Below are 25,834 nucleotides of genomic sequence, written 5' to 3'. Positions count from 1 at the left end.
ACTAACTCCTGACGATCATCAGCCTTTATGTCCTGCCTGGGGCCAGAGGCATCTTGTTACCCGGTAGGCTGAGAGAGAGAGGCAACTGGTAACCCTTTATGCTCAGCGAGCGCGCCCTTGAGCCAGATGTGGATTCTCCCTGCTTACCTTTAGGCTTCAACAACATAATCTTATCGTAAGATTATTAATTCATGTTAAAGGTCATTTCAATTTAAGTCACGGGTCCATAAACTAAGCTAAGCATGTAAGGTAAGTAGAAGGAGGAGAAGGAGGAGACCACCCTGACTAACCCACAGCAGACTGACTCAGGTTGGAAATATGGAGAGATGGAAGGATGGCCTTCGTTCTAAACCCCATAATTATCCAGGATCCCGCCTAGCATAAACCTTACCCAGAAGCACCCAGCGGTGGTCCGTCCCTGACCACTGAGGATTGTGGTATTGACCCCAAGGGTCCACCCTTACCTAGACGTTGACCTCCAAGGCTGCTAGTGGGAAGGGAAGGGCATGTCTGAAATGAACACCAGCTACTGTCATCAGATGCTGGTAACAAGTGAAGAATGAGTGGCTGGAAGATTCTGGTAGACCCTAAAAAAATCTGCCAAACCTTGCTGGTGGGGTTTCTATGGCATTCTGTGGCTTAATAGAATGACCCATTGACTTGTATAGGGAAGCCCATTCTAGTGATTATATTTATATGACTATGGCAGCAGCTGAAACAATATTATATTCACTGGCATAGTGGCAGGCATATAGGCAGAAGGACAGTCAAACGGTTGGGGCTCAGTTATACTTTCAAAGCGGGCCAAAAGCTCTCTAAACCATGTCTCAAAATCTCTGTCATCAAATGATATAGGCCTACAGAGAGCACACACAAATATAAAAACATAGCTACACACACATCAGCCAAGTCGCAAAGATCAGAGTGGGATTTAGAAACAAACATGGATATGCTCAGAAAAACATGCACAAAACGCACTGTGAGACACACACACACAGAGAAGCAGTGTTTGGGTCCCTGGAGGCCCTATGTGATTTGGGACCGAGTGTAATCCTGTTACACTATTTTTGATCTCTTCCTCCAAATCCTACTTTCAAATAAACATCCTCTTCTCTCTCTTCGCCCTACTCTCAATGTTTCTAGGCAGATCATGCACTGCAAGGGGAAGAGAGTGAGAAGAAGAAAGGGAAATAAATAGGGAGAGAGAGAGAGAGAGAGAGAGGGAAAGAAATAGGGAGAGAGAGAGTGAGAGAGCGAGAAAGAATGATAGTATATAAAGAGAGAAAGAGCGAGAGACAAGATAATAAAAGAGCGAGAGAGTGTCTGAGTAACGGTGAGAAAGCGGATTATGGAGAGCAGAAACCGCAGCTAGACAATAGAGGGACTAGCTAGAGACAGACAGACAGCCTAACTGAGCCTGTGTATGTGTGTGAGTGTGTGTCAGGGTTTCCGTCACAAAAATTTGGCACTGGACAAGTGACCGAGAATATTTACATTTGTCGGAAAAATTTACCGGTCATCCATATACATTGGGTGCATAACCCAGTAGGGCGTCCACCCACGCAGCCAGCACCATCAATAAACGAGGGATATTGGCCATGTCCAAAAAAATTACAAAAACACTATTCCTTGTGTTTCTTTGTGAAGCATATGCAAAACTTTATAGCCAATTTTTTATTTGTTTTTCCATTCCTAAAACAATAACTGTCGACCCAGGGGTTAAAGCAAAAAAAAAAAAAACTCATGATGAAACTTAAGTCGATCTTAGATCAATTGTCTGGGGCCAAGTTAACCTCCCCTTTCATGTAAGAAAGTCATGGCCATCATGCTTTTAGGGAAAGAGGATACTTTTGTACATGTATTAAACTGCAAGTCTTACCAATTCCAGTCTCCTTAGGACTGAGAAGCTCATTGCTGGTGAATTTTTAAAAAGGACATTCTACTCCAAAATGAGTGAAAATAAAATGATGCTGACACCATCTAAAATATAATTTCCACCTCCAGAAATGAGCCCAATTACATATACAATTATTTTAACATATTGGACTATGCATGGTCTAAATTATCAGATGTGCTATTAGCAATAAGCATTATCACCTGTAGCCCAACTGATGCCGCATAACGTTAGTGGTTAAAAATGTACATAGGCTGCCGCTGAAGCATGGGGTTTGTCCATCTGCATTTACCCCATTGGACACAACACCCTGATTTATGTTATTATTATTATTATTATTATTATTATTATATAATAATAATAATAATAATAATAATAATAATAATAATAATAATAATAATAATAATAATAATAATAATAATTGTATTATAAATATATAAATGAATATTATTCACTCGAAAACTGTAAATGTTGGAGTTTCTATTAGAAAGTATGTAACTGCCATTTTAAGACATCATTGCCCAATTAAGAAGAACTCTGTTGTGCCGCTGCGCCTAAACCATGCTTGAAACTCCAGTTGTAACTGCATTTGTAAAAACGATGCCACTTGCGTAATTGAAGGTGTAGAGAAATAAACGTGGTAGCTATGGAAAACTGGGATGCCCCTCTTTTTAAACAAAGGACAAAAATGCTTTCAAACTAAATAAAGAGCAAAACTGCTTTCAAAAGTGTTCTCCTGAGATTGCATTACAAATTGTTGTGCATTGACTGCTTGTCAGAATATATGTTTCCCTTCCTATGGCTCTCGTAACTTGAATTTACATTTACATTTTAGTCATTTAGCAGACGCTCTTATCCAGAGCGACTTACAGGAGCAATTAGGGTTAAGTTCCTTGCTCAAGGGCACATCGACAGATTTTTTCACCTAGTGTGAATGTACCTTGAGAGGAATATTTCCCTTTCGACAGGCTATGCGATTTAAAACAATCATCAGCTTATTTAAAAAAAAGAAGCTAATGATGATCTGATCCTCCAAATCATGCTTTCTGGTGTAGTAGCCTATTTTGAATGATTTTATGTATTTATGTATAGACAGGAGTAGGCTAATTAGGCTATATAATTTGGGCAATTTCATTTCATTTACTTTAGGGAAACTTAGCCCCTACCTAGCCTTATGGACTCGCCGCCTATGGTTAGCAACAATCATGAATGTGGACCATTCTTGATACACACCGGGAACTGTTAAGCGTGAAAACCCCAGCAGCGTTTCAGTTCTTGACACACTCAAACCGGTGCACCTGGCACCTACTACCATACCCCGTTCAAAGGCACTTTAATATTTTGTCTTGCCCATTCACACTCAATGGCACACTTACACAACCCAAGGCTCAACTGTCTCAAGGCTTGAAAATCCTTATTTAACCTTCTTTAATGACTTTAATATTTTGTACACTCAGTGTATTTCACAGAACAGACACACTTCTATATTAGGCCATGTCAACAAACCAGCGGATCTACACTGATCTCAAAAACGACCTCTCCCGAATCCATATGGCATAAATCTGTCGCAGTGATGGAGAACTTTAATCCGAATCTACCTCACGGTTCAGCTGTTGGAAATTTGAGCACTAAATGCATCAGGGCATTGCATGCATAGACCTATACTAGGCTTAGGCGTCCACTGTATGATAGCCTATTAATATTTAAAACATTTATATAAAAGGAAGAGAAGCTTAGGCCTAGCCCCAAAGAGAGAGAGAGATATGCCGACGGCATGCTACGACACCGACATGCATTTCTTTATCCTTGTCAAATAGGCTACTGCGTCTGCTATACAGATATAGGCGTACAGAAGTAGGCTAATTCGTACATTTATGTTCAGAATTGAACAGGTTATATTGCAGAAATTATCAAGAAAGGCTAGTGCCTACTGTACCCAACAAATGACAGCAATAGGCTTATGATATTTATTTTACAACAGGTCTACTTATAACCTATCTTAAACTACAATTAACAAAAATATAAATGCAACATGTAAAATGTTGGTACCATGTTTCATGAGCTGAAACTTTCCATATGCACAAAAATCGTATTTCTCTCAAATTGTGTGCACAAATTTGTTTACATTCCTGTTAGTGAGCATTTCTCCTTCGGCAACATAATCCATCCAACTGACAGGTGTGGCATATCAAGAAGCTGATTAAACAGCATGATCATTACACAGGTGCACCTTGCTGGGGACAATAAAAGGCCACTCTAAAATGTGCAGTTTTGTCACACAATGCCACAGATGTCTCAGGTTTTGAGGGAGCGTGCAATTGGCATGCTGACTGCAGGAATATCCACCAGAGCTGTTGCCAGAGAATTAAATGTTCATTTCTCTACCATAAGCCACCTCCAATGTTGTTTTAGAGAATTTGGCAGTAAGTCCAACCGGCCTCACAACCGCAGCCCACGTGTATGGCGTCGTGTGGGCGAGCGGTTTGCTGACGTCAACGTTGTGAACAGAGTGCCCCATGGTGGCGGTGGGGTTATGGTATTGGCAGGCATAGGCTGTGTATGACTGCGTGTTCCAGTACCCACCAATATCCAGCAACTTCGCCCACAATCAACAGCCTGATCAACTCTATGCGAAGGAGATGTGTCACCAGATACTGAATCCATAGATTAGGGCCTAATTTATTTATTTCAATTGACTGATTTCCTTATATGAACTGTAACTCAGTAAAATCGTTGAAATTGGTGCATGTTGCGTTTATATTTTTGTTCAGTATAAATACGGAGGACACAATTAAAAAGAGACACTGAACTTAATTTAGCCAACAAAAATGTCTCAACAGAACAAAACAAAACACGTTTGCATATTTAATTAACTTGTTTAGATTAATAAATATGTATACGATAATAACAATGACATATAATAATGTAAAATAAATTATTATATATACGAAAACATAAATAAGTTCCAAAGTTGCACATCAGCCTGCATTTGGCTGTGCCAACGTTCTTCAAATCTTTGTCTACTACAATATTAAAAGTTGTCCATATGGAGGACATTCCCCTTGTAGGCTTTTCACTAGAGGCATATTTAACTTTCATTTTACTTCAATAAAAAAAGGCCTCCATCTCCTGAGTGGCGCAGTGGTCTAAGGCACTGCATCGCAGTGCAAACTGTGCCACTAGAGATCCTGGTTCGAATCCAGGCTCTGTCGCAGCCGGCCGTGACCGGGAGACCCATGGGGTGGTGCACAATTGGCCCAGCGTCGTCCAGGGTATGGGGAGGGAATGGCCGGCAGGGATGTAGCTCAGTTGATAGAGCATGGCGTTGGCAACACCAGGGTTGTGGGGTTCGATTCCCACGGGGGGCAAGTATAAAAAAAAAAATATATATATATATGTATTCACTAACTGTAAGTCGCTCTGGATAAGAGCGTCTGCTAAATGACTAAAAATGTAAATGTAAATCTTCGCAATCAACAATAGCCTAGGCCAATGCTCCTCTCTCGCCCTCTCCCTCTCAGCAGCAGGTGCATGCACGTAAGGCAATGTGCAAGGAGTGACAGAAAGGTGCTGAAGTGCTAAATCGGGGTGTATGATATAGGCAGCCATGGACAATTTGGCCGGCTACAATTTTATTCATCGGCTTTTAATTTATTTTAAATCAGCCAAAAGCCAGCAATTACAGGCTAACGGATACCCTGGTGTGTCTGCTCAGCACGTATACACACAACAAGCTCTGTCTGGAACACGCCAGACATGTCCTTTTGTCTTCTATGGTCTTATCAACATTGACATATCTCACAGCAGGCAGCAAAACTAATGTGGATGACAGGAGGGGGGGTTGCATATATACAATATCTACAGTGAGGGAAAAAAGTATTTGATCCCCTGCTGATTTTGTACGTTTGCCCACTGACAAAAAAATGATCAGTCTATCATTTTAATGGTAGGTTTATTTGAACAGTGAGAGAGAGAATAACAGCAAAAAAATTCAGAAAAACGCATGTCAAAAATGTTATAAATTGATTTGCATTTTAATGAGGGAAATACGTTTTTGACCCCCTCTCAATCAGAAGGATTTATGGGTCCCAGGTGTCTTTTATACAGATAATGATCTGAGATTAGGAGCACACTCTTAAAGGGAGTACTCCTAATCTCAGTTTGTTACCTGTATAAAAGACACCTGTCCACAGAACAATCAATCAATCAGATTCCAAACTCTCCACCATGGCCAAGACAAAGAGCTCTCCAAGGATGTCAGGGACAAGATTGTAGACCTACACAAGGCTGGAATGGGCTACAAGACCATCGCCAAGCAGCTTGGTGAGAAGGTGACAACTGTTGGTGCGATTATTCGCAAATGGAAGAAACACAAAAGACCTGTCAATCTCTCTCGGCCTGGGGCTCCATGCAAGATCTCACCTCGTGGAGTTGCAATGATCATGAGAACGGTGAGGAATCAGCCCAGAACTACACGGGAGGATCTTGTCAATGATCTCAAGGCAACTGGGACCATAGTCACCAAGAAAACAATTGGTAACACACTACGCTGTGAAGGACTGAAATCCTGGGTATTCCAGCATGACAATGACCCAAAACACACGGCCAAGGCAACAAAGGAGTGGCTCAAGAAGAAGCACATTAAGGTCCTGGAGTGGCCTAGCCACTCTCCAGACCTTAATCCCATAGAAAATCTGTGGAGGGAGCTGAAGGTTCTAGTTGCCAAACGTCAGGCTCGAAACCTTAATAACTTGGAGAAGATCTGCAAAGAGGAGTGGGACAAAATCCCTCCTGAGATGCAAACCTGGTGGCCAACTACAAGAAACGTCTGACCTCTGTGATTGCCAACAAGGGTTTTGCCACCAAGTACTAAGGCATGTTTTGCAGAGGGGTCAAATACTTATTTCCCTCATTAAAATGCAAATCAATTTATAACATTTTTGAAATGTGTTTTTCTGGATTTTTTTGTTGTTATTCTGTCTCTCACTGTTCAAATAAACCTACCATTAAAATTATAGACTGATCATTTCTTTGTCAGTGGGCAAACGTACAAAATCAGCAGGGGATCAAATACTTTTTTCCCTCACTGTATTCTGAACATAATTTATATTTTATACATAATTTTTTAGATGGATACAGAATGTAGGGACAAACAAAATAGATTATTTCCAACCAACCTGCAGAGGGTGGGGCGGATAGTTGAGCCAAACCTCCCGTAGGTCCTGTAAAAGGGAAGAGAGGAGGCGATGGGGAGAGATGGAGAGCGAGGGAGGGTGAAGGAGAGACGGGGGGGAGAGATTATTGAGTGAAAGTGCTTTGAGGACCCCCCACACCTCCATGGAGGGAGATAAAATAACAGTAAGGTTGTGTCCTAAATAGCACCCTAGTAAAGTAGTGCACTATATAGGGAATAGTGTGCCTATTAAAACAGTGCACTATATAGGGTATAGGGTGCCAATGGAGACACAGACAGTCAGACAGACACCAGGCAGTAGATGCTTCAGGCTGTGTCTGAAATGGCACTCTATTCCCTATATAGTGCACTCTCTTAATAGGGTGCTATTTGAGATGCAGACTGAATGAGATAGCAGCGTGTTGTTCTGAGCACAGAGATCTCCTCATGAACCATCACAACACACCAGGTCCTGAGACACAGCCATCACCACACACACAGATACAAACGCACACACACACACACACTTGGAAGCTCCCATCACCCCACACTGACAGACACTGGCCTGTGGAGACAAATATGCATTTGTGCTGTGCATTCCTCCCGTTGGCTCACATAGTCGCGCTGTGTGCCATACTGTGGGCTCCACACGACAGGAATAACTTTGAAGGATAACGCCAGGATAACGCAGCGGTAACGCCGCAGAGACGGCCCGGTTGCTAGGGAGACAGGTCGCCAGGACGCAGTTTGGTGCTGGTTTCATACTGGGTGAATCATTCCAGAGAAAGAGAGAGCGAGAGAGACATGACAGGGCCGGTGAGTCTGTCATTGGGGGCGTTTAAGGGTTTTTCGAAGGGATAAATAGATCAACCTTTAAAGATGCTAAGCCTCTGGTTGGCCGCAATGAGCACACACAACTCAACTACTCACCAACCCTACCGCCTTCACGGTAAGGTACTGAGGTGATGAAAAATTCATGAAAGTGCTCAATATGTTTGAGCAAATGCTTTCATTTGTTTTCACATCTCTTCAAAGGTAAAAAGGCCCTAAGTACATAGCACGTATTGAGTCAACATCGTATTGAGCGAAAAATCCACAGCCGTGGTGAGATGGTAGATGGCATCACTCAGGAGTCAATAACACTAGCTATAGCTGCCCTCAGAACAGCCTCAATTCGTCAGGGCATGGACTCTACAAGGTGTCGAAAGAGTTCCACAGGGATGCTGGCCCATGTTGACTCCAATACTTCCCACAGTTGTGTCAAGTTGGCTGGATGTCCTTTGGTAGTGGACAATTCTTGATACACACAGGCAACTGTTGAGTGTGAAAAACCCAGCAGCATTGCAGTTCTTGACACAAAACGGTGTGATTGGCACCTACTACCTTACCCCGTTCAAAGGCACTTAAAATAGTTTGTCTTGCCCATTCACCCTCTGAATGGCACACATACACAATCGATGTCTCAATTGTCTCAAGGCTTAAAAATCCTTCTTTAACCTGTCTCCACCCCTTCATCTACACTGATTGAAGTGGATTTAACGAGTGACATCAATAAGGGATCATAGCTTTCACCTGGATTCATCTGGTCAGTCTGTCATGAAAAAAGCGTAATGTTTTGTATACTCAGTGTACAGTTTGTCGATTTTTTTTACGTTCTCTCTACATAACCTTTGTTGCACAATTAAAGGTCAATACACTGCATTTCAAACAATCGAGAATAATCGAATGAATTCAGGGCTTGTGAAATTATGCCTAGGCTAAATATAAGGATTCAATCATAAGACCCCCTAATAATTTTATTATTTTATCAAAATAGTTTAACCTGCTTTTTTTGTTGCAATAAATCACTGATCTGGCTTTCAAGTCTGTCTATGAAAATGCCCTTTTTGTTAAACATTTTACTAGAACCATGTTTGATCCACATCCACTAACAATCACCAACTTCTGGTAGCAGACAATATAGAAAATTAACATAGGTCTCATAGACAATCTCTCAAGCACAAGCCCACCTGCTAGTGAGCAGCTAGCTAATCTTTATATTTAAAGTCTAGCCAACTTGGATCTTTTTCTTGATAACAAGGTAGAACAGTTGAACTGTTATGAATACATTTACGTCATTTAGCAGACGCTCTTATCCAGAGCGACTTACAAATTGGTGCATTTACCTTATAGCTAGTGGGATATCCACTTTACAATATGTTTTTCTTTTTTTTTTCTTTTTTTTTGGGGGTGGGGTAAGGGGGGGTAGAAAGATTACTTTATCCTATCCCAGGTATTCCTTAAAGAGGTGGAGTTTCAAGTGTCTCCGGAAGGTGGTGAGTGACTCCGCTGTCCTAGCGTCGTGAGGGAGCTTGTTCCACCATTGGGGTGCCAGAGCAGCGAACAGTTTTGACTGGGCTGAGCGGGAACTGTGCTTCCGCAGAGGTAGGGGGGCCAGCAGGCCAGATGTGGATGAACGCAATACCCTCGTTTGGGTGTAGGGACTGATCAGAGCCTGAAGGTACGGAGGTGCCATTCCCCTCACAGCTCCGTAGGCAAGCACCATGGTCTTGTAGCAGATGTGAGCTTCAACTGGAAGCCAGTGGAGTGTGCGGAGGAGAGGGGTGACGTGAGAGAACTTGGGAAGGTTGAACACCAGAAGGGCTGCGGCATTCTGGATGAGTTGTAGGGGGTTGGCACAGGCAGGGAGCCCAGCCAACAGCGAGTTGCAGTAATCCAGACGGGAGATGACAAGTGCCTGGATTAGGACCTGTGCCGCTTCCATGTAAGGCAGGGTCGTACTCTCCGAATGTTGTAGAGCATGAACCTACAGGATCGGGTCACCGCCTTGATGTTAGCGGAGAACGACAGGGTGTTGTCCAGGGTCACGCCAAGGCTCTTCGCACTCTGGGAGGAGGACACAACAGAGTTGTCAACCGTGATGGCGAGATCATGGAACGGGCAGTCCTTCCCCAGGAGGAAGAGCAGCTCTGTCTTGCCGAGGTTCAGCTTGAGGTGGTGATCCGTCATCCACACTGATATGTCTGCCAGACATGCAGAGATGCGATTCGCCACCTGGTTATCAGAAGGGGGAAAGGAGAAGATTAGTTGTCTGTCGTCTGCGTAGCAATAATAGGAGAGGCCATGTGAGGATATGACAGAGCCAAGTGACTTGGTGTATAGCGAGAATAGGAGAGGGCCTAGAACTGAGCCCTGGGGGACACCAGTGGTGAGAGCACGTGGTGCGGAGACAGGTTCTCGCCACGCTCTTGGTAGGAGCAACCGGTCAGGTAGGACGCAATCCAAGAGTGAGCCGCGCCGGAGATGCCCAACTCGGAGAGGGTGGAGAGGAGGATCTGATGGTTCACAGTATCAAAGGCAGCAGACAGGTCTAGAAGGACAAGAGCAGAGGAGAGAGAGTTAGCTTTAGCAGTGCGGAGAGCTTCCATGACACAGAGAAGAGCAGTCTCAGTTGAATGACCAGTCTTGAAACCTGACTGGTTTGGATCAAGAAGGTCATTCTGAGAGAGATAGCAAGAGAGTTGGCTAGAGACGGCACGCTGAAGAGTTTTGGAGAGAAAAGAAAGAAGGGATACTGGTCTGTAGTTGTTGACATCAGAGGGATCGAGTGTTGGTTTTTTGAGAAGGGGTGCAACTCTTGCTCTCTTGAAGACGGAAGGGACATAGCCAGCGGTCAAGGATGAGTTGATGAGCGAGGTGAGGTAAGGGAGAAGGTCACCGGAGATGGTCTGGAGAAGAGAGGTGGGGATAGGGTCAAGCGGGCAGGTTGTTGGGCGGCCGGCCGTCACAAGTCGCAAGATTTCATCTGGAGAGAGAGGGGAGAAAGAAGTCAAAGCATAGGGGAGGGCAGTGTGAGCAGGACCAGCAGTGTCATTTGACTTAACAAACGAGGATCGGATGTCGTCAGGAGGATTCAGCAGGGAGGAGAAGGTGGCAAAGAGCTTCCTAGGGTTAGAGGCAGATGCTTGGAATTTAGAGTGGTAGAAAGTGGCTTTAGCAGCAGAAACAGATGAAGAAAATGTAGAGAGGAGGGAGTGAAAAGATGTCAGGTCCGCAGGGAGTCTAATTTTCCTCCATTTCCGCTCGGCTGCCCGGAGCCCTGTTCTGTGAGCTCGCAATGAGTCGTCAAGCCACGGAGCAGGAGGGGAGGACCGAGCCGGCCGGGAGGATAGGGGTCATAGAGAGTCAAAGGATGCAGAAAGGGAGGAGAGAGAGGGTTGAGGAGGCAGAATCAGGAGATTGGAGGAAGAAGGATTGAGCAGAGGGAAGAGATGATAGGATGGAAGAGGAGAGAGTAGCGGGAGAGAGTGAGCGAAGGTTGCGACGGCGCATTACCATCTGAGTAGGGGCAGTGAGTAGTGTTGGAGGAGAGCGAGAGAGAAAAGGATACAAAGTAGTGGTCGGAGACATGGAGGGGAGTTGCAGTGAGATTAGTAGAATTACAGCATCTAGTAAAGATGAGGTCAAGCGTATTGCCTGCCTTGTGAGTAGGGGGGGGGAGGGGGGCGGTGAGAGGGTGAGGTCAAAAGAGGAGAGGAGTGGAAAGAAGGAGGCAGAGAGAAATGAGTCAAAGGTAGACATAGGGAGGTTGAAGTCACCCAGAACTGTGAGGGGTGAGCCATCCTCAGGAAAGGAACTTATCAAGGCATCAAGCTCATTGATGAACTCTCCAAGGGAACCTGGAGGGCGATAAATGACAAGGATGTTAAGCTTGAATGGGCTAGTGACTGTGACAGCATGGAATTCAAATGAGGAGATAGACAGATGGGTCAGGTGAAAAAGAGAGAATGTCCACTTGGGAGAGATGAGGATTCCTGTGCCACCACCCCGCTGACCAGATGCTCTCGGGGTATGCGAGAACACATGGTCAGACGAGGAGAGAGCAGTAGAAGTAGCAATGTTTTCAGTGGTAATCCATGTTTCCGTCAGCGCCAAGAAGTCGAGGGACTGGAGGGTAGCATACACCCTCCTGTCCATCTCCAACTGTTTGAAGAACATAACCTGTTCACTTTGTTAAGATTTTTAAATCAAGTGGCCTACCTGGAAAAGAAGATGCTTATTTCTCAGAATGAGAACGAGTTGCCAATTGTTTATTAAATGTGTATTTATATGCTCATTGCACACTTATAAAAGACAGACTAGACAGCTAGCACAAAAGTCTGGTCGCGCGCAACAGAAACCACAATGTCGCGCAACAGAAACAGAGCATTAATTTTCCACAATCATGTTAATTGATACTCCCGTCTTAGTAGGGTCTGCTCTGTTCTAAATGTTGAGAGTTGAGACATAAAAAGGGTATTGTTACAAAGGTCAAGTTAGTCTCTATTACAGTAAAATAACATCTCAATGTGTTTTGGTGTCCATTTGATTGATTATTTTGGACCAAACCTCAAATGCAAATAGCGAGTTGAAACTTTTTGTTATCTTAAAAAAGATATCCCCGAGCCAAATGGTGAAAATCTGATGATGTGCCCTTGAGCAAGGCACTTAAGCCTAATGGCTCATGTAATTCGCTCTGGATAAGAGCGTCCACTAAATGACAAAAATGTAAATGTAAGATTATCTTTCGTCTTTGTAAGTGGGAAGTGGGAAGGTGCACAGTGCACACAGCATAGAAGGAGCGAATGAGACCAAAAAGACTAACACAAAAAATATAAAAAACATTGATTCCTGCTATACAGGCATTTGGAACATTGCGCTAAAACATACATTCAAATTAATCAAATTAATTTGATATATCGCCCAACCCTAATACACACACACTCACTCTGTCACACACACACCTGACAGTCGTCTCTGATCAAGGCGTGTGATTAAAATGGGAACGTGGGGTGCACGCGGGCCGCCTCACCAGCCGCATATAGACCAGAAGCACTAATGTTTCAATTACAGGCTGCGTTCCTAAGACAAACCAGACAACAGGTTCAAATGATTACGCCCACATCGAGTGGGGATTTAAGAATAACAATGTTTTCCTGAGTGAGGTATTATTACAGGGAACAAATGTACAGGTGAATCACTGCCATTTGCTAGGAAGGTGCAGGATCACTCTCCAGCTCCCTCTTCCTGGTCCCTCCCTCCCTCCCTCCCTCGCTCTCCATCCCTCTATCTTCCCGTCTCTCTCAAAAATGAACTGCCACAAACATACACGCAAACGCACAACTATTTGAACCGCAATGATGACTTCTTCTCATAATGAGAGTGTAAATGAAAACAGGCTATTGAACAACCGGTAACGTATTGAAGAAGTCTTAGGCTTCAATCAGTGCTGCTCTCTCTAACCCCCTGAGAGAATCAATCTCTCACAACCCACTCAGACCAAGGCTCAGCACAGCCCTGGCACTGCATGGTAGTGTTGTCAAGATACCAGAATCTTGACTTTGATACCAATACCAGGTTTAGTATCAACCAGAGGGTTGCCAGTTCGAATTGTAGATGCCAGTACCTGCTATTGTGCACCTCCCCAAAACCTGTATTTATATGTGTGTCTTACAAAGGGATTCAGTTAAAAGCAGAAGACAAATTGACCAATAAAGTGATCCTATTTTATATTTTAGTATATAGATTTTTTATATTGAACAATATGTTGATAACTGATAAAACAACTAAAATAAAAAATATCATATATTTTATTCTTTATTTAATTTCTTTAAACAAATAAAACACCATATTAAATAACAGAAGAATATATTCAGTTTTACTAATGCAAAACCATATCTGAGCATGCAAAATAATTTAACAATTACACCTTAATACAACAGGGTAAGGTCTACATGTGACAAATAAAGTTTGATGTTAGTAGAATAACGTTACAAAGCAAAGGTCATGTGTAAAGTAGTTTTTTTAGGTTGTTTTGGAACTAAACCTACCTTGCACTGCACTGCTTTGTAACACCTTTTGCTTAGTTGTTTTGGTGGACTGGCCCCAATAATGTATATAAACCCTGGATTGCTAATGCTATGTATTGGCCATTAAGAGGCTTTGATGCCACCGGTCGCCCATATTGGCATTCCCCAGTAAGAGCAGTCCTCCATAGGAATGAATGGAACTCTACAGTATATAAGGACAAAATTAAACAAAAAAACTAATGTATTTAAGTATTTTTTTGTTGTAGTGGGGACAATAACATTAGTAATCCCCCCCAAATAAATGATACTTTAAGGAAAATGTTTTTATATATTTTTTAATTCTTATGTTTAGCTCACATAATATATTTTAAAAGTATGCATTAAGTTGTCTGTAATAGAATAAAAATGGCAAAAATGAATGTAGACATTAATAAATGCATTTACATGCTTCCAAATATGTATTTTCTTACAATGGTGGGGGAGTGCCAAGATGGAGGCACAGTGGCTTCAAAACAGCGCCCCCCATCAGTCATCTATTGTATATATATAATACATTAGCTGGCCCTCAGCATCGGCTCCGTAAGCAAAGTATTCCCATAGTTTGCTTCTGGAGCCAGTTTTGTCAACAAGCAGTGGGCGTGGTGGTATGATGTTTTCATTAGAAGAAGCCATGCAGAACTTGTAGACTAGCACAGGAAAACAGTGCTACAGATGAAAAGAGAAACTAGTGATCAAACCTGAGTTAGTAAGTAGCCTATCATTGGTTGAGCACGTGCGACTCGCCTTGCTCCCTCCGACAGTCAAACAAACTGATTTTTTTAATGAAAGTAATGCAAAGTAATATAATGTGTTACTTTTCACACAAAGTAATATTGTAAAGTAAAATGTTACTTTTCTTAAATGTAACAAGTAATATGTAATACATTACTTTTTCAAGCAACACTGGTGCTGTGTCAGCTGCATGTGCAAGTAGGCTGGCTAGCTTAATACTGCCCCCTTCAGAAGATTCAAACTAATGACTAGACAGACTCGATCCTCTGAATCCATATATGATGTGAGACACATTTGACAGATGTACCGAAAGTAACAAAAATTTGAGTACCGAAAAAGTTGCAAAGTTTTGGTATACCATGCAACACTACTACATGGTGCGAGCGAACACACAAGCACGTACGCACACAGACAGACAGACACACACCAACACGGCTCCTCTCAATCATGCTGGCTGGGACCTCCTGGGATAACTGGACATCCATGATTGGGACATAATGGTGCGCTTTCTCTTTGCTTCCCTCTCTCCATCCCTCTATCTCCCTCTCCATCTCTGCACTCTCTCCTTCTTTATCTCTCGTACTCCTCTCTCCTCCCTCTCCCTGAGGACCCTGACAAATTAGTCTACTGTGACTGGCTGTCAATCTATCAAATCGCAGTCTAGAGCCAGTTCAAATCAATAACACCAAAGAACTGCAGATCAATAACAATCAATAGGAGAACATACCGTATATGGTCAGTATAGGGATTCAGAGCTCTTTGTAACCAGAATGATGAGAAATAACCCTCAAACTTGGCTAAAGTTTGAGCTAAATGTTTTCTGGTAATTGAATTTGGATATGAATTGGGATGAAGCATTAAGATAAAGCAGAAGTTTAATTTCAATTGGACCTTGTGTACAATTGGACAATAAAGCAATCTTCATTGTATTTTTCATTGGTTAAATGTGATATACAACGTAAGATTGTGTTGTGTATAGGCCCCATATCTCTATCTATTTGTGAGTCTGTTTATACAGTGCATTCAGAAAGTATTCAGACCCACATTTTGTTACATTACAGCCTTATTCTAAAATTGATTAGTTTTTTCCCCTCATCATTCTACACACAATACCCCCAAATAACACAGCAAACATTTTTTTTGGGGGGGGGGTTGTCATTTTATAAAATAAAAAACTGAAATGTCACATTTACATAAGTATTCAGACCCTTTACTCAGTACTTTGTTGAAGCACCTTTGGCAGCGATTACATCCTCGAGTCTTCTTGCGTATGACGCTACAAGCTTGGCACACCTGTAGTTGGGGAGTTTCTCCCATTCTTCTCTGCTGATCCACTCAAGCACTGTCAGGTTGGATGGGGAGCGTCGCTGCACAGCTATTTCCAGGTCTCTCCAGAGATGTTCGAACGGGATCAAGTCCGGGCACTGGCTGGGCCACTCAAGGACATTCAGAGACTTGTCCCAAAGCCTCTTGGCTGTGTGCTTAGGTTCGTTGTCCTGTTGGAAGGTCAACCTTCGCCCCAGTCTGAGGTCCTGAGCACTCTGGAGCAGGTTTTCATCAAGGATCTCTCTGTACTTTGCTCTGTTCATCTTTCACTTCATCCTGACTACTCTCCAAGTCCCTGCCGCTGAACAACATCCCCACAGCATAATGCTGCCACCACCATGCTAAACCGTAGGGATGGTACCAGGTTTCCTCCAGGCGTGGTGCTTGGCATTCAGGCCAAAGAATTCAATCTTGGTTTCATCAGACCAGAGAATCTTGTTTGTCATGGTCTGAGAGTCCTTTAGGTACCTTTTGGCAAACTCCAAGCGGGCTGTCATGTGCCTTTTACTGAGGAGTGGCTTCCGTCTGGCCACTCTACCATAAAGGTCTGATTGGTGGAGTTCTGCAGAGATGGTTGTCCTTCTTGAAGGATGGTTGTCCTTCACTTCCCTGACCAAGGCCCTTCTCCCCCGATTGCTCAGTTTGGCTGGGCGGCCAGCTCTAGGAAGAGTCTTGGTGGTTCCAAACATCTTCCATTTAAGAATAATTGAGGCCACTGTGTTCTTGGGGAACTTCAATACTGCAGACATTTTTGGGTACCCTTCCCCAGATCTGTGCCTCGACACAATCCTGTCTCGGAGCTCTACGGACAATTCCTTCAACCTCATGGCTTGGTTTTTGCTCTGACATGCACTGTCAACTTAATATAGACAGGGGTGTGCCTTTTCAAATTATGTCCAATCAATTGAATTTACCACAGGTAGACTCCAATCAAGTTGTAGAAACATCTCAAGGATGATGAATGGAAACAGGATGCACCTGAGCTCAATTTCGAGTCTCATAGCAAAGGGTCTGAATACTTATGTAAAATAGGTATTTCTGTTTTTTATTTGTAATAAATGTGCAAAGATTTCTAAAAACCTGTTTTCGCTTTGTCATTATGGGGTGTTATGTGTAGATTGATGAGGAAAAAATTAATTTAATCAATTTTAGAATAAGGCTGTAACGTAACAAAAGTCAAGGGGTCTGAATACTTCTCGAATGTACTGTATGTATTTGTATGTGGTGTTTTTCAGAGCTCCTACTAAAGCCAAGAAAAAGAGCAAAAGAAAGCCCACACACACACACACACACACACACACACACACACACACACACACACACACACACACACAAGTCCCTCAAATAGAAGAGAAGAATACGAACAACCCTGGAGAGAGATGTTGATATGTCTGAAGAAACAAACCAAACCAATGTATTCAACAAACACAAAGTCAGACAAAGGAACATTTTGAAAGTACTGTAGGCACATTCAATAAAAAATTTTAATACTGAGGTGAAAAATAAATATAATAAGAGAGAATAAACAGTGAGAGAGAGGGATGGAGGGGAGTGCGCTCCAGTACAATTAGACGTGGGTAGATATTAGTAGTTGGGTCTGAGACGCACACATTGGTTATGCTAAAGGAACAAAGCACACTTATGTAGCACAGGGCTAAATTAATTGAGATAGAGGCAGGCTGTGGTGATGGTGAGTTTTAGGAAGCCATTTATTTTCTTCCCCTCGCTCGGCTCGGCACTGTTAGCTGGCTGAGGTAGTGGAGTGGGGCTGTCAGAACCAGCTCCTACCTGTGTGTGTGTGTGTGTGTGTGTGTGTGTGTGTGTGTTCAGCATTGCCTGCCTGCAGCGTGTAAGCCTAGCACACTCTACTGGTAGCCCATGTCCAGAAACCAAGTACCACAGGCTAAAAGAGTGGTTGTGCAAATCTAACAAGAACAAATACACAATCACAATAAAACGTGTGATATTGTATAAATTGATTTGACAGGGATGTTTTAATGTGCTCAACTCTCATGTCCTATGTATTCCATTCAAGGGAATCAATTTGATCATAGCCCATAGGTTTTCAGGCATTTCCAGTGAGCACCAAAATGGACATTTGTGAACATTGAATCAGCAGACAATTTAAAATCTAGAATTGTTTTACTGAGGGGTTAGATTTGAATGTTTTTTTTCAGGTACCACTCTGTTTAGTTTTTTCTTCTCTCCAAGCTGTTATTAAAAACCCAGCATCGTTCCATTCAGTGTGGCCATGGACTTCGTGATGGGGTGAGGGCTGTTTGTTGCTGCTGTACAAAACCAACAAAAAGCTACAGACAGTCACACTGCGCTGTGGCGACCACCTTTGTTGTCACGGCAACCCCTGGAACATTTTCATAGGACGGTCGAGGATGGGGATTGATAATAGGCAGTAGTGGATTAGCCTATGGGCAGTGAGTGAGATCGTCATTATGGTGATTACTGCTCAAATAACCACTTTTCTAAGAATGGAGCAGCATGCATCTTCTAAACAATATCTAATATAGTACAATCGCACACACACTGTGAAGGCTGAGAGAAACACAGTACGTCTGTCTAGAGGCCCTTCCTTCACCTGTAAGACGGCATAATAACCTTGAGCTATTTCTATAACAAGCTAACATCATTAAGACATTCACATCGAGATATTTCACAGGCTCCCTATGGAGAGTTGATATGTACGATTTTCCTGTACTGAATGACAGTACTGTCATTTAGAAACTAGTGGAAGGCAAGGTGTTGTGTAAAAAGGAAACTCACGTTTAACTGTCTCTCTGTGTGAAACAGGCATGAATGTGATACCAATTAGGGATTCATATTAAACCCACTAGGGACAATGTCTGAGTCCCAAATGGTACTACACTCCCTATGTAATGTGCTACTTTTGATCAGGGCCCACAGGGCTCTGTTCAATAGTAGCGTACTTTGTATGGAATAGGATGACATTTGGGACACAGCTGTTGTCTGCATGAGGCTGCAGTTGATGCAACAATTTTGGATAGTTTATGCAGTGGTACCCAAACCAGTTTTTTCCCCCTCTGCTGGTATAGATGTCCAAGATGGCGAAGTAGTGCAGTTCTGTTTTTGTCGAGTGTCTGTAAATAGCCTGTAAATACCCTGTTTTTTTGTATTTTTCGTACATATTTCCCTATCAGACTTTTCATCCTTCTACAAAATATACTTTCCTGCAACCCGCCTCACTCAATGTGGAACGGATTCTATTATTGACTTACCTTTTATCTAGAATCTCCAGTTGAAACTAGCTAGCCAGCTAGCCAGCTAACTAGCTACTTGCTATTAGCCACAGTTAGCGGTATTTCACCCAGAACATTGGATTTTTTTCTGCGGGATTAATTCAATCACTGGATATTAATCACCGGATATTCGGCCAGTCTGCACAGCGCGTTATCGACCCAGAACATATCAGTTTTTCTGCCGGAATCACTGAATCACTGGACCTTTAACTCCGGATTCATCGCTACCAGCTAGCTTCAACTTCAACTAAATGGACGCTGTGGTCTGGCTAATCATCCTGAGCTAGGCCCATCTCCCGGCTATCTACCTCTCTGTCAACCGGACGGGACCACCTAGTGTTGACACGGAGCCCCGCCGATCCTACACGACTGGTCTGCCGACGAAATCATCTGATGTGGTTGCGACGACGTCGACCACGAAGATTCCATCTGCTAGCTCCGGCCCGCTAGCACACGCTAGCCGTGGCCTCTTACCTGCTAGTGCTTTAGAAGCCTCAGAACAATTAGCCTCAGCCCAAACATGGTTAGCTTATTGTTGTTTCGGTTATTTCTAATTGTACTATTTCACTGTAGATCCCCCAGCCCAGCTAAACCTGCCTTAGATAGCTATTTTGTCCCACCCCCCATACACTCAGAGACCGACTCAATTGATGCCTCTAGTGATACTATCTCTTTCATTGTTACCCAACGCTTAGGTTTACCCCCACTTTACTCATATCCTTCCATATCCTTGTCTGTACATAATGCCCTGAATCTTTTCTACAACACCCGGAAATCTGCCCCCTTTATTCTATGTACCCGACGCACTAGAAGACCAGTTCTTAAAGCCTTTAGCCGTATCCTTATTCTAGTCCTCCTCTGTTCCTCTGGTGATGTAGAGGCTAACCCAGGCCCTGCAGCCCTCAGTATCACTCCTACTCCCCAGGCGCTATCATTTGCTGACTTCTGTAATCGCAAAAGTCTTGGTTTCTTGCACGTAAACATCAGAAGTCTACTTCCTAAGTTTGAGTTATTCACAGCGTTAGCACACTCCGCCAACCCTGATGTTCTAGCAGTGTCTGAATCCTGGCTCAGGAAGGCCACCAAAAATTCTGAAATTTCCATCCCCAACTATAACATTTTCCGTCTAGATAGAACTGCCAAAGGGGGTGGAGTTGCAATCTACTGTAGAGATAGCCTGCAGAGCTCTATCATACTATCCAGGTCTGTGCCCAAACAGTTTGAACTTCTACTTCTAAAAATCCACCTTTCCAGAAATAAGTCTCTCACTGTTGCCGCTTGCTACAGACCCCCCTCAGCCCCCAGATGTGCCCTGGACACCATATGTGAATTGATTGCCCCCCATTTATCCTCAGAGTTCGTACTGCTTGGTGACCTAAATTGGGTATGCTTAATACCCCGGCCATCCTACAATCCAAACTAGATGCCCTCAACCTCACGCAAATTATCAACGAACCTACCAGGTACAACCCTAAATCCGTAAACATGGGTACCCTCATAGATATCATCCTGACTAACATACCCTCTAAATACACCTCAGCTGTCTTCAACCAGGATCTCAGCGATCACTGCCTTATTGCCTGCGTCCGTAACGGGTCCGCGGTCAAACGACCACCCCTCATCACTGTCAAACGCTCCCTAAAACACTTTAGCGAGCAGGCCTTCCTAATTGACCTGGCCCAGGTATCCTGGATGGATATAGATCTCATTCCGTCAGTAGAGGATGCCTGGTTGTTCCTTAAAAGTAATTTCCTCTCAATCTTAAATAAACATGCCCCATTCAAAAAATACAGAACTAAGAACCGATATAGACCCTGGTTCTCCTCAGACTTGACTGCCCTTGACCAGCACAAAAACATCCTGTGGCGTACTGCATTAGCATCAAATAGCCCCCGCGATATGCAACTTTTCAGGGAAGTTAGGAACCAATATACACAAGCAGTCAGGAAAGCAAAGGCAAACTTTTTCAAACAGAAATTTGCATCCTGTAGCACTAACTCCAAAAAGTTTTGGGACACTGTAAAGTCCATGGAGAATAAGAGCACTTCCTCCCAGTTGCCCACTGCACTGAGGCTAGGAAACACTATCACCACCGATAAATCTACAATAATCGAGAATTTCAACAAGCATTTTGCTAAAGCTGGCCATGCTTTCCATCTGGCTACCACTACCCCGGCCACCAACTCTGCACCCTCCGCTGAAACTTGCCCATGCCCCCCCCGCTTCTCCTTCACACAAATTCAGACAGCAGACGTTTTGAAAGAGCTGCAAAATCTGGACCCCTACAAATCAGCTGGGCTAGACAATCTGGACCCTTTTTTTTCTAAAACTAGCCGCCGAAATTGTCGCAACCCCTATTACTAGTCTGTTCAACCTCTCTTTCATAACGTCTGAGATCCCCAGAGATTGGAAAGCTGCCGCGGTCATCCCCCTCTTCAAAGGGGTGACACTCCTAGATCCAAACTGCTATAGACCTATATCCATCCTACCCTGCCTTTCGAAAGTATTTGAAAGCCAAGTTAACAAACAGATCACCGACCATTTCGAATCCCACCGTACCTTCTCCGCTATGCAATCCGGTTTCGAGCTGGTCATGGGTGCACTTCAGCCACGCTCAAGGTCCTAAACGATATTATAACCGCGATTGATAATAGACAGTACTGTGCAGCCGTCTTCATCGACCTGGCCAAGGCTTTCGACTCTGTCAACCACCGCATTCTTATTGGCAGACTAAATAGCCTTGGTTTCTCAAATGACTGCCTCGCCTGGTTCACCAACTACTTCTCAGATAGAGTTCAGTGTGTCAAATCGGAGGGCCTGTTGTCTGGACATATGGCAGTCTCTATGGGGGTGCCACAGGGTTCAATTCTTGGGCCGACACTTTTCTCCGTGTATATCAATGATGTCGCTCTTGCTGCTGGTGACTCTCAGATCCACCTCTACGCAGACGACACCATTTTGTATACATCTGACCCTTCATTGGACACTGTGTTAACAAACCTCCAAACGAGCTTCAATGCCATACAACACTCCTTCAGTAGCCTCCAACTGCTCTTAAACACTAGTAAAACTAAATGCAAGCTTTTCAATCGAACGCTGCTGGCACCCGCCCACCCGACTAGAATCACCACTCTTGACGGGTCTAACCTAGAGTATGTGGACAACTACAAATACCTAGGTGTCTGGTTAGACTGTAAACTCTCCTTCCAGACTCACATAAAGAATCTCCAATCCAAAGTTAAATCTAGAATCGGCTTCCTATTTCGCAACAAAGCCTCCTTCACTCATGCTGCCAAACATGCCCTCGTAAAACTGACTATCCTACCGATCCTTGACTTCGGCGATGTCATTTACAAAATAGCCTCCAACACTCTACTCAGCAAATTGGATGTAGTCTATCACAGTGCCATCCGTTTTGTCTCCAAAGCCCCATACGCTACCCACCACTGTGACCTGTACGCTCTTGTTGGCTGGTCCTCACTACATGTTCGTCGTCAAACCCACTGGCTCCAGGCCATCTATAAATCACTGCTAGGCAAATCCCCGCCTTATCTTAGCTCATTGGTCACCATAGCAGCACCCACCCGTAGTCTGTGCTCCAGCAGGTATATCTCACTGGTCATTCCCAAAGCCAACACCTCCTTTGGCCGCCATTCCTTCCAGTTCTCTGCTGCCAATGACTGGAACGAATTGCAAAAATCTCTGAAGCTGGAGACTCTTATCTCCCTCACTAACTTTAAGCATCAGTTGTCAGAGCACCTTAACGATCACTGCACCTGTACACAGCCCATCTGAAATTAGCCCACCCAACTACCTCATCCCTATATTGTTATTTATTTTGCTCTTTTGCACCCCAGTATCTCTATTTGCACATAATCTCTTGCACATCTAGCATTCCAGTGTTAATACTATTGTAATTATTTTGCACTATAGCCTATTTATTGCCTTACCTCCATAACTTGCTACATTTGCACACACTGTATATATATTTTCTGTTGTATTTTTGACTTTATGTTTTTTACCCCATATGTAACTCTGTGTTGTTGTTTTTATCGCACTGCTTTGCTTTATCTTGGCCAGGTCGCAGTTGTAAATGAGAACTTGTTCTCAACTGGCTTACCTGGTTAAATAAAGGTGAAATAAAAATAAAAAAATAGACTTTGGATGCATCCCAAATGGCACCCTATTCCCTTTACAGTGCACTACTTTTGACCATGGCCATAGGACTCTGGTCAAAAGTAAGGCACTGTATAGGGATTAGGGTGCCATTTGAGAAGCAGCCATTTTGTTTTGGTCTGTCATAAACAACTGGTATGGGACTGAAGTTCTCTGACCATAATAACACGCTGTGGAAGTGACAGCAGAGAAACAGAGGGATAGGGAGAGAGAGAGAAGGATGGAATGAGAGAGATGGAGTGGGAGATAAATAAAAGAGAGAAACAGACGGTGAGTGGTGAGTAAGTGACAGTGTATAGGCCCATGAGCATCTATGTGTGAATGTAACACCACTCCGAACAGAGACACAACCCTCAGTGGGCAGAGAACACCACATTGAGAGAAATGGAGAGGCCTTCAGCTTGAAACATCCCAAATGGCACCCTATTCCCTACATAGTACACTACTTTTGACCAGAGCCCTATAGATTTCCCTTAAAACTAGTGCACTACATAGGCAATAGGGTGCCATTTGCAACACAGCCCTCGTCTTATAACTTTGGCAATGTGGTGTGTAAAGACCATTTGGGAGTGTTAAGTTATAGACAGAGTTTTCTGTAACTGGTACGGCAGACAAAGTGTAAATCTTCATCTTATTGTTCCATCATGGGGAGAATTCAGCTGGTGTTGGTGATGACACTGCTATTTTAAACTCCAGCACATTTAAATGGTCCTTCATTCTATCCCTCCCTCATTCCCTCATTACTCACTTCTACACCCCCTCGCTCCCTCCCTCATACACAAATTACTACACCCACTCTTACATTCCTTACCTCCCTCCCTCCCACTCACTCCCTCCATTTTCCAGTACACCCTCACTTAATTGTACACCCACTCCCTACACCTCCTCTCACCCTCCCTCTCTCACTCCTTCCCAGAAATATTTCCCTGTCCTCATCTCCCGACACCAGTGAAACCAACACCTGTGTTATCAGTGCCATCATCATTTAGATAATGACTATAGAGAGAGAAACAGTGTGTGTGTGTGTGTCATTTAGACTACTGCTATGAGAGATAAACAGAGAGTGCAGTAGGCAGTGTCTTGTTGCTATAGCCAAGGGATGTTTATCCGCTCTGCTCTTCTCTGCTCTGCACTGTTTGTTTCTACGGTCTACGCATCTAGGAGAGGGTGTGTGTGTGTGTGAGAGTCTGTTTATGCTTTCTGTGCATTTGAGACTCAGAATGCCTTTCTGTGGATTTAGGAGACGAACCAGCCTCCCTTTCTTCGCCGGGAGGAAGTTGTTTGCTAATTCTTCAGTAACATTTGTTTTAGGTGGAAACTTTTGATAATGCAATTTATTTTTTATCACCCCGAGTTACTGCCTTAATCCACAACCATTCAGCAAATCCAGGTGCATTTATTGTATCTATTTACTGTAGCTGAAACCGTCACAATAGGTTGTGTACAGAGGCAGCCTATGGTCACTGATCCCACTCTCTGCATCGAATGGCACCCTATTCCATACATAATGTACTACTTTTTACCAGGGCCCATAGGGTCATATAGGGAATGGGGTGCCATTTGGGACACATCCTCTATTCTGTACGCCTCAGTCTGAGTAAGAGGGATAGCAACATCAGCAGCACGTATCTCTCTATGTAGAAACACAGACTCCCGCATCACACAGACCCCTGCATCACACAGACTCCAACATCCCACACACACAGACTCCCGCATCACACAGACCCACGCTTCACAAATGACCCCCGCATCACACAGACTCCAACATCACACACAGACCCCAGCATCACACACACAAAAACACACACACCAGAGTTTCCGTTAGCCATAGCCAGCTTTTTGCCGATAAAACAAATAAAAAGGCTCCGGCCAATTGTCCATGTCACGATCGTCATAAGAAGCAGACCAAGGCGCAGCGTGATAGGCGTACATCTTTTAATGAGTACTTAACCAACAACAAAACAATAAACGATACGTGAAGTCCTAGGTGTAAACACAAACCTTACGGATCAAGATCCCACAATTAACTGTGCCAAACAGGCTGCCTAAGTATGGTTCCCAATCAGAGACAACGAGAATCAGCTGCCTCTGATAAGGAACCACCCTGGCCAACATAGAAATACACAAACTAGACCATGAACATAGAACATACAACATACTAGAACAGAAACCTGGAAAACTAAACATAGAAACTAACACCCTGGCTCAACATTAAAGAGTCCCCAGAGCCAGGGCATAACAGTCCAAGACAAAAACTACAAATCTAATTTTATTTGTTACATGCGCCGAATACAACAGTGAAATGCTTACTTACAAGCCCTTAACCAACAATGCAGTTTTAAGAAAAATAAGTGTTAAGTAAAAAATAGATAAG

General features: G+C 43.5%; 1 protein-coding gene across 1 annotated transcript in view; it reads right to left on the bottom strand.

Moving 5' to 3' along the window:
• The window catches only part of LOC121570264 (ribonuclease 3-like), a 297,361-nt gene that overhangs the window by 65,496 nt on the left and 206,031 nt on the right, over positions 1-25,834 (bottom strand). The window contains 2 exon segments of the mRNA XM_045221557.1: positions 7,072-7,116; positions 7,683-7,786. Of these exon segments, the coding sequence (XP_045077492.1) occupies positions 7,072-7,116; positions 7,683-7,786 (149 nt within the window).

The sequence above is a fragment of the Coregonus clupeaformis genome, chromosome 7, assembly GCF_020615455.1.
Source record: "Coregonus clupeaformis isolate EN_2021a chromosome 7, ASM2061545v1, whole genome shotgun sequence".
NCBI lineage: Eukaryota > Metazoa > Chordata > Actinopteri > Salmoniformes > Salmonidae > Coregonus > Coregonus clupeaformis.
Note: the sequence above shows the minus strand (reverse complement) of the source record. Positions and strands in the feature narration are given on the sequence as shown.